Below are 9,853 nucleotides of genomic sequence, written 5' to 3'. Positions count from 1 at the left end.
ACCGTTGAGGAGCGGTTGGTTCCCCTCTGGTCAAACTGCCTGTCCCCCTTTCAGTTAAAAAACATCCTCAGTTCCCAAATGGCTTAAATATGTACATGCAACCCGAGCACGAGCGATAATCAGTTTGTTAACGCCGGTGCTAACAGTAGGATTAAACACACAGGCCTGTAAGTGGCATTTTATTAACCTAAAAGGACCCAAATACGACGCAACACAACAATCTGGACCGGTTTGTCCGTTAAAACACATCCACAGTCATGTCGGCTGGTGCGTATCCAGCACATAAAGTCGTACAGGATGAATGCACATTTGAGTTTAGCTTAATGAAACACACATTTAACACAGAGAAACGCAGCCACATGGCTTCATTTTGTCTTTAATCCAACATGCATGCAGGCACTGTATCGGACTGTGTGGCATCACCTCAAATACTATTACTGCATGTATGATTTAATGTGACAGCTAATCCATTTAACTCAGTAATAGGATTGTGTGCTTATTCCTTTCTGGTGTTTCTAGGTTGATTTGAAGTATTTGTGGGGTCGCTGATGGTTATGTTGAGGCACATCATCCCCAGCTATCCTGCAGTAGTGTTCAATCCCTCCCACATAGGGCGGTTATGGTTTCTCCGGTATAATAAAGCTGCAGATTTTTAAGCGTCGTTTTAGCCATTTTTTTGTATGCAATTGACACCGGTTAGGCAGAAAACATTAAAGTACCCCTGACTGCACGTTCAGGTGTTAGCTAACAGGTACACGGAGAGGAAAGTCTTTATTTGAGCCAACAAAGGCCGCCCTGATACGAGGTGAAATGAGTTCAGTATTGTAGAAGCGGCGGCGCTGGTTTTGTGTCCCGTGTTTGTCGCTAGATGGCGGAAGAAGTCCAGTTTTCCGGGGGATTAACGGGGTCGTGCACCGTGCTGCAGCAGCCTGGATTATTTTGTAATGTAACATCAAGGAAAAACAATGAGATGGCATTCAAAAGCAAAGCGGTCGACTCGAAGGTAAGAGGACAGTGAAGGTGTCATGTGTGGTGTGTGGACTGTCAGTCGGGATCGGCTGAGGGGGAATCATCTGCGATCAAATTGTGAGGAGGATATGACAAGATATGTAACGCCTGATGCTTATTTTTTTTGCAATAATGCGGATTATAATCTCCACTGAGTGCAGCAGGTCAGTGTACAGTCGCTGTCTGCCTCCCACTGCAGCCCGGTCGCCTTCAATATGCAGCTCCAGGTTCATGTTTGCGTGGAAAACATATGTTGTTCATTACACAAATTAAAATACCGTATTGTGAAATATTCTGTCTCAACCCCACAGACCGTGCTCTTCAACCTGCTGCTGTGTCTGCTCATATTTTACTCGCTTTTCTACATGATTGGGAGTGTGTGCTTCGGAGCCTTCAGGTGAGAGTCTCTCACACGCATGCGCACAGGCACACCAGCCCTTGAAAGCATCACCAACCTCTCCTGCGAGAACTTTCTTCTTTTAATTAATATCATCCACACCCAGTGAATATTCTAATATTATAAAATGGTGGCTAAAAAACAAGATAACACTTATATGTTTTTTTCAACAACCTTTTTATTAATTTGTCAACATTATACAAATAGAAAAGAACATGTAGAATACCAAATGTATGAAACAAAAGTCCTGCCTTTTCTTTAAAATAAATACATCCATGTTGACAAGCCATATTAAAGCAATTGAAAAATTATAACAAACACTCACACACATGTAAACAAAAATAAGCAAATAGGAACACAAACAGCATCAATAAATAAAACTAATAGTAGTAATAATAACATTAAATAAAAACAGAAAAAGGCAAAGAAAAAAAATACAATGAGGGTTCTACATCCTCCTGAGACCTGAACTTTTATTTGGTGTACAGTTTTAATTTCTCCTCGCTTGTTGGGATCAGTAGGACCTGATAAGTATAAAAAACTAAACATTGTCAACGATACCGAAGTCCCAATGTCCTCAAACAGACGATAATAAAGTCCTCATGTCTTCAAACAAGTACTTCCTAATTTTCAATTATGCTTTTTATGGTGCAGTACCTCCTAATTAAAAACATCTTAGCTTGTCACTGTTGCTAAAACTGGTCAAATTTGTTACCGTATCAAACTGCAAACAAAGTTTCAACCATAAAATGTGATCAGGTTTTGGACCATGTCCACTTTTGTGTCGGGGTTGGCTGCAGACTGACTTGGCAGAGATGGCTGCCATCTTGTTTTTACATTGCTAAGTGTATTGTGTTCTTACTACAACTACATGGCACAAAAAAGTGTCCAAGGATGAAGACAACAGGTCTGAGTTAAGAAGAATGATAATAAGATCAAGTAAACCCAAAATGTGGGGTCTCAGGAGGATATGACAGACACCGACACAAGTCCTTCATTGCATACTGTATATTACATTTCCTCTATACAACAAGTAAGTTTTAATGCAGAGGTTGTGATTATGAGTCCTTTGTTATGTCCAACATACGAGAGAGATCTCTAACATCTAAAACATCTTATAAATGGGCCCCAGATACACTGAAACCATTCTTGTTTGTCTTCATTGTGTATGTAATATGTTCCAAAGGAAAACACAGACATTTCCTTAAGCCAGTGCCCGATACATTGTCTCTGGGTGCTTCTCCATGTTGATGCTTAACATCTTTTGGCTTTAGAAGGCGTGCGTCTATTAAAATTGCCCAATGTCTCTTTGCATAAATGCCAAGAACAAAAAAATTGTATGTATTTTTACTGACTCTTAAGGCGAAACATGATGCCACGTGTAGTCTGCAGTGTGTATTTGGGGGTTGTGGCATGCATACAAAACATGCAGAAAACGTGACAGACAGCGGGTCAGTAGGGCCAAACAGCTTATTTTTGACAAGGGTAATGGATCCACCTTTGAAGCAGCCACTGCAGTGGTTAGATTTAGTTATTTGGGGATTTAGTTCTGCACCATGTCGCCTATATCTGGAGCCTGCTTTTACCTGTTGCCAGGTAGACATTAGGGGTGGGTGACATGGCCCTAAAATAACAGCATGATATTTTAAGGGATTTTTGTGATACTGAAAATATTTTTCAAGGAGATACAAGTGCAACAAAATAGGTTTTATAGTTAATGTCAGTATAAATTCAACAGTTTGCCTTCAAATAAGCAGAACAAACTAAGCAAAAATGATCTCAGTTCTTTAGTTTGTAAACAACAGTTTCTCAGTGAGATTCTGATTCTGTATGAAATATAAAAAAAGTACAACAAAATAAAGTCAACTTAAAATGTCACATCTTAACAGTTGCCATTGTGTATACAGGAAATTTCCTTTTCTTTGGGAAAAATCCATAAAGACTGGACTGTCTTTTCCATCTGAATCTTCACGCTCTGCTTTTTCCTCCCTTCTCTTTCCGCTGTATCTTGTGTCACTCAACACTGACCATCAGGTTTCAGTTTCAGCCATGCTTGTTGTTGCCGTGTGTAACACTATGACGTCAATATGTCAAAAAGTTGGAATATTGCCATTGTCAAGATATGAATTGTTGTTATCATGTTAAAACGTATACTGGTGTTGTTGTGAACAAGATGATATGGCACACTGGTTTAACACACTGTCCTGCAATTGCTGACATTAGTTTTCCCCTTTATTGTATATTTAACCCACCCCTCATTTAGGTTGGATCACTTTGACGGACTGATCCCATTTGACTTTAAGACCGAACCTGCTGAGTCCAACTCCAAATACTTGGGTGAGCACATTAAACACAGCCAGTATGATCAACAATGAGCTTGAATTTTTTTCACTTCCTGTATTTTTTGCAGTGAACCTCCTGTCCTTGGAGCTCACCTACTTTTGCAGCGGCCTTTTGTTTGCCGCAGTGGTGAGGAGGCGGGTGTGGGACTACGCCCTCACTGTCACACTACTGCATGTAATGATCACCAGTGTAGGTGAGTGGAGATCTAACGGAAACATCTAGGCACACACAAATTGCAGAATGTTTTGTGAAAGTAGACGTGTTGCTTTCATGTTGCAGTGATGTTGGAGTTTCCCATGGTGTGGCAGTGGTGGCTGGCTTTAGGTAAAACAAAAAACACAAGCATCTTTTCTGTGTTTAACTTTATGAGCTCAGTTTGACATTTTTGTTTTTACGTAGGCAGCGGCTTGTTTCTGATGATCTGCAATGGTCAGCTTATAGCTTACTTCACCTGCCAGAGTGACCAGAGCTACGCCTCCTTCAGCATCTACTGACAGACAGGAAGCTCCTCTGCGTATAAACTGTTTCATAAACAGTCTTGTGAAGTGAGGTGGAAAGGATCAGACCAGATGCTCTCATCCTGGAGACATCCATTAGATTCTCCACGGTGATGGACTTTTTCTGTACACTAAAAAAAGACACCATTTCCTCACCATCATACATAAAGTCAGAGCTGGGTCCAATTTGTGTTTCAGGGTTGTCAACAGACTGGCATCCTATTGTTTTTATGTAAATGCCACGAGGAGATGTATTTTGCTTGTGATGCACAATGCCTCTGTCACTGCAGGGTTTTAAGGCGCCCTGTGAAGTATTTTCAGTACCTTTGTAAACTGTGAATGTAACAGCAAAACGGGAAAGTTGCAATACATGCTTGTTGTACATATTTAAAGATATAAATGTAAAGTGCATAAACAATAAAGCTGCTTCAGATTGTTTATTCTTCCACCCTCTTACATGTTAAGGTAGTTAGGACTTGTGAAATAGTGACCAGCCTGTTTCACAATATGAACTGATGTCAAAGTAATAACTTAAAAAATATATTATATTTTAGTAACCAATGAAACATGCAGTGTTAGTGTAAGAAACTTTTTGCTTAAGTGTTTAAAAATAGACTTTGGTTTAATAATTTATGACATAAAAAATAAATATTTGAAGAAACATGCTCCCAGAGGATTTGGCGTTGTTATAAAATCGGCTCTGCTGCCACGTACTCCAATGGGTTCATGAAGGAGAATCCTGGGAAGACCTCGCTGACCTCGCCCTTCTGGCACCGCTCATTCACAGAGGCAGGGACAGGCTGTATCGTGAACTCAGGGTCAATGTAGCTGACATCACAGGGACCAGTCTGGGGAGGAATAAACACACTCAGGTCCTGTGGGCTTTGATTTGGAAAAAAAAAGTGCTCCCCATTCATTTCTGAATCAGTCTTACCACTTTGGGGATGTACGGTGGTCTAACTTTCCGGGCCAGGAGGTCGTCCCAGTTGATGGATGCAAAGAAGGGATGTTCCTGCAGCTCCTCCTGGAAACACATTGAAATCAGACCCTCTGTGGTTAGTGTGATCAGACACATCATTGCTTGTGTCTTTTTTTTGTGTGTGTGTGTGTGAGCACTTACAAGGTCACGGCTCCCTCCTAAGCGTTTGGAGACGTCTCTTTCCAGCAGTCCCTCTAATAGTGAGCGTGCAGCCTGAGACCCCCCACTACGCATCTGCAGAGGAGCGTGAAGTATGTTCTCAAACATCTCCACTTTGTTACGGCTGTAAAATGGAGGCTGAGAGAAAAGACAAGGAGACTGAGTAATGTGAAGATAATGAAGAGGTTTATATGATGATAAGATTGTTTCACATGCAGCACTCACCAGCCCATAGATCATCTCAAACAGCACAGTGCCGAGGCCCCACCAGTCCACCGCTGGACTGTACGGGTGGCCTCGTAGCACCTCTGGAGCAAGGTACTCAGGAGTCCCACAGAACGTATGCATGATCCCGCCTATGGCCACTCCCTCTTTACATAGCCCAAAGTCAGTCAGCTTCACATGGCCCTCACTGTCCAGCAGGATGTTCTCTGGTTTGACGTCTCTGGAAGACGAACAAATGAGACAAAAGTGTTGGTTTAGTCTACAGGTTCCAACAAAAACAGATAGTGACTTTGTTTTTGTTGAAATTTCGTCTTGGTTCCTATCACTTTTCTCAACAGTTTATTTTTAATGTGGTGTTGGAAGACATGGTTGTTTCTAGTGATAACATTTTTATGCAAACCTCTCTAATCAAAGTGAATGCTTTATTGGGATTTCCCTACATGAATCAATTAAACATGAGGAACACATTTAAATCAAATATGAGTCAGTGAGCGCTGAACCAAGAAAAACTTGGAAGAGTGACTCTGTAATGGCTTGTCTATTTGTGTATGTGTATGTACCTGTAAACTATGTCAAGAGAGTGGAGGTATCCCAACGCCATGGCCATCTCTGCAGCGTAGAAAGCAGCCCTGGGTTCAGGAAATGACCCCTCCCTCTGAAGGTGGTAGAAAAGCTGAGGACAAACAGATGAGCTGTGACATCTCTAAAATTAAATTGAGTGCACAGTCTTAAAGGGTAGCTCTGGTATTTTCCAACAACAATTTTAAAAACTGGTCCAGTATTGAGTGAGAACATCAGCAACAAAATAGGCTGCAATGAAATACCTGCGGGCGATTGAGAATCATCATCTTACGTCCACTGAAAGGGCTTCTTTTTGCCACTGACAGGATCATATTATTATCAAAAATGTAAAAATGGTAGCACATCTCAAATTGCCAAGTTAAGGAGGCGGACAAAGTACTCACATTTGACTTCTTTTAATGACTCACATCAAAAAAACAAACGCTAACGTGTTTTGGCACATGGCCTTCTTCAGAGCGTTTGGCGAAGGCCATGTGCTGAAACGTGTTAGTGTTTGTTTTTTTAATGTGAGCCATTAAGACAAGTCAAATGTGAGTACTTTGTCCGCCTCCTTAACTTGGCAATTTGAGATGTGCTACCATTTTTACATTTTTGATCATATTGGAGTTTTGGGTTTAGCACTCTGAGTATCATCACTGTTGATGCACAACCTCCTTTTTCATCTGGAGGATCAGATTATTATTATATTATATGTGTCTGATGACCTATGGAAAGAATCCCTTCAGAAATGGACCTCTTTGTAGAGTAAAATCCTCTTTGTTAAAACAAAAACAGCCCCGAAATTGCTTTAGTCAAACACTCCAAACTCCATTTAAATAAACTGTAATTTTATTATCATATAACACATTTCATTCAAAGTAGACAGAGAAAATAGAACTCTGGTTTGGTTGAAATAAACCCTTAATTTACACAGTTAAATTACAGTTTACTGATAAGGAGTCTGGCGTATTAGGCGATGGCAATTTCAGGTCTGTTTCTGGTTGAACAGAAAGGTCACCCTCTGTAGGGATCCTTTCCATAATGTTGTCAGACACTTAAAATAACAATCTGAGCCTGTCAGTGGCAAAAAAGAAGCACTCAGTTGTTGTAAACTGACGGTGCTCAGTGCCCACAGGAAGTACATCACAGCCTGTTTCACTGCTGCTGGCTGCAGCAGTCTCACCCAGTACTGAACCCCTTTCAAAAATGATTGTTCACATAAGTCACTTAGGCACAAAAACATGTGAAAACAAGGTCAAGGTCAGAAAATACCAAAGTTCCCCTTTGAGAATTATGTCAATTTTATGTAATATCTAATACCAAGGTAGCAGTTTTCATATTCTGAATGATTGTGGGCAGTTTCTTACCAACCCACAGTTGACAGAGAAGAACTTTTTATACACATACCTCCCCTCCATTAACGTAGTCCAGGACAAAGTAGAGCGTGTTCAGTGTCTGGAAAGAGAAATGGAGCCCCACTAGGAATGGATGTTGTAGTCCCTTTAGCAGCACGTTCCTCTCAACCATCACATGCCTCTGCTGCAGAGACACAACAGATACAACAAGTAGTTAGACAGACAGACAGACAGACAGACAGACAGATAGATAGATAGTTTACCTCTTTCCTCTTGACAATCATCTGTTTCTGCAGCACTTTGACAGCATAGTAGCCTCCACGTTTTCTATGTCTTGCCAGCAGCACCTGTATAAGTTTGACCTGTCATTCAATATCCCAACAACAGCAACAAAAAAAATAATCACAAAAAATATCAAGAATTAACAAATCCTACCTTTCCAAAGCTTCCTTTGCCGATAACTTTGAGGTAGTCAAAATCTGACGGCTTCATCCTAGTTCACATAATGAAAGAAAATGAAAGATATATGTTGTGAGGCATACTCTTGGTCCTTATTTCAATAATTGCTTAATATGCTGTTAGTCTTAGCGCTGCTGAGAAACTGCGCCAACTTAGTGCAACAAAAAAATTTGTCTTGGGTGTGTCAGTACAATGGACGGCCAAGAAGGGACAGCAGAGGTGACGGACACAAAAAAGCACTCATAATAGTCAAGGACTGAAATGTTTGCTGCTGTTTTAATTCACTTTTTTTTTTTGCACTTTGAGCAGCTTTTTTGTTAATGGATGTCCTAAATAAATTGACATTTTTTTGCATTGATCTCAGCCTGTGAACCCTTTTGTGGCTGTCCAATCAAGTTGCACTGGTGTGTGGGTATCTCCTCTGCCATCCTTTGTTGGTTGTCCATTGTACAGACACACCAAAGACAAACTTTTTTGTTGCCCTGAGTTGGTGCAGGGTCCGAAAAACACAGATTTTTAACATGAAACTGCTTTAATCAGTGTGTCTGCTGGTTTGAATCACCAGGTCTGTTTATTTTGGACAGGCAGATATCCCTGCAGATAATTCAGCTCCCAATAAGAACCATCTAAACAATGAACAATAAAGTAATAACAACCAGGAGTTTTTTTGCTGGCTGCAATCTGCTATCCTCACTGCTAGGTGCCACTAAGTCATACATACTGATCCTTTAACTAACTACTCACTGTATCATATTGAAATTTTGAATTGTGACAAGTAATTACAGATCAGTAGACTATCAATAATCATTACTAAGAGGATATCAATATCTATAAGTGTAACTCAACAGACTGCTACAGACAGAAAGAGCTGCCCCATAATGTGAAGCCAAGCTTTTTCTGTCATGACGTATTTCTTCATCGGGTGGTAAAAGGACTTACTGTGAGGTTGCTGTGCTCGCTGAGCTCTGCAGAGAGAACAGACAAATAGGGGTCAGGAGGGTCGGGAGGGTCAGGAGGTCAGATTCAGTTTCATCTCCTGTCAACACTTAGCTCAGTACTTTCAAAAAACTCCTCTATAACTCACCAAGGTGCCTCTCTCCTTCTCTCTTTTCAGCTTGCTCTGTCGCTGCAGGATTTTCTGGGTGTCCAGGCTTCAATCAGGAGGTCAGAGACAAAAGTTATTTTTCCATCAGATTCAGTGAAGTTAAAAGCTGTAAACATGAAATTGCTAACTTACTGTTGGCAGAATTGCTGAGTGGAAACACATTTGTGTAAGAAGCCACTGAAGCCAACTTTCTTCCCCTTGAGCAGAGCTGTAAGACAGGCAGGGGGTTAGCCAGCCCCTTACATAAGAGTTCAACAGCTGTATTTAGCCAATAGGTTAAGCTGCCATGAATCTGACACACTTGAATGAAGTTATGAAACCATTACACTAAACTTTTAAGTTATGTCTTCAACTTTTTGTAACGATTTAAAAAAGGCTAAGTCTTGATATTTTACTTTAATATAATATCCTTAAACTCCAGGGGTCTACTCTTTCTAATTTAAAGTGATTTTGTTTCTTAGTAGCAGGATTTCTGTAAGCTAGTTTTAACCGTTAGAGACTGTGATTCACTTGTTAGCAGTTAACGGTCAAATTTAACGTAACGTAAAAAAAAAAAAAAACGCCGGTTATTTACCTGAGAAAAATGACACAAGCCCTCTCATTTTGGCATAGGTCAGCGGCTGGTCTTGAGTCACGGTCATTTTGACGACTGTCTGGAAGATTTGGTAAGAGTTAGACAGAGGAGAGAGCAGTGGGCTGACAGTGAAGGCGGACTGTCCAGCAGCAGAGACGCCCCGCTTGTCCCGAACTTTCACGGTGTAGCAG

At 40.8% G+C, this 9,853-nt stretch overlaps 2 protein-coding genes across 2 annotated transcripts; one reads left to right on the top strand and one right to left on the bottom strand.

The window, feature by feature from the left end:
* Nucleotides 1–150: 150 nt before the first annotated feature.
* On the top strand, nt 151–4,531 carry LOC125892644 (transmembrane protein 244-like). Its single transcript, XM_049582724.1, has 6 exons — nt 151–1,003; nt 1,320–1,405; nt 3,669–3,742; nt 3,816–3,941; nt 4,028–4,072; nt 4,148–4,531. The coding sequence occupies exons 1-6, from the start codon at nt 869–871 to the stop codon at nt 4,240–4,242; spliced, it is 561 nt and encodes a 186-aa protein (XP_049438681.1). The 5' UTR covers nt 151–868; the 3' UTR covers nt 4,243–4,531.
* Nucleotides 4,532–4,667: 136 nt separating this feature from the next.
* Nucleotides 4,668–9,853, bottom strand: sgk2b (serum/glucocorticoid regulated kinase 2b). The gene is made up of 12 exons (XM_049582723.1): nt 9,663–9,853; nt 9,221–9,296; nt 9,068–9,134; nt 8,923–8,948; nt 7,960–8,017; nt 7,788–7,871; nt 7,577–7,708; nt 6,169–6,281; nt 5,609–5,828; nt 5,366–5,521; nt 5,180–5,269; nt 4,668–5,093 (listed from the first exon to the last, which is right to left on the bottom strand). The coding sequence occupies exons 1-12, from the start codon at nt 9,727–9,729 to the stop codon at nt 4,932–4,934; spliced, it is 1,251 nt and encodes a 416-aa protein (XP_049438680.1). The 5' UTR covers nt 9,730–9,853; the 3' UTR covers nt 4,668–4,931.

This window comes from Epinephelus fuscoguttatus, linkage group LG8, assembly GCF_011397635.1.
Source record: "Epinephelus fuscoguttatus linkage group LG8, E.fuscoguttatus.final_Chr_v1".
In the NCBI taxonomy this organism is placed as follows: domain Eukaryota; kingdom Metazoa; phylum Chordata; class Actinopteri; order Perciformes; family Serranidae; genus Epinephelus; species Epinephelus fuscoguttatus.
This window is presented reverse-complemented; position numbering and strand designations above follow the sequence as displayed.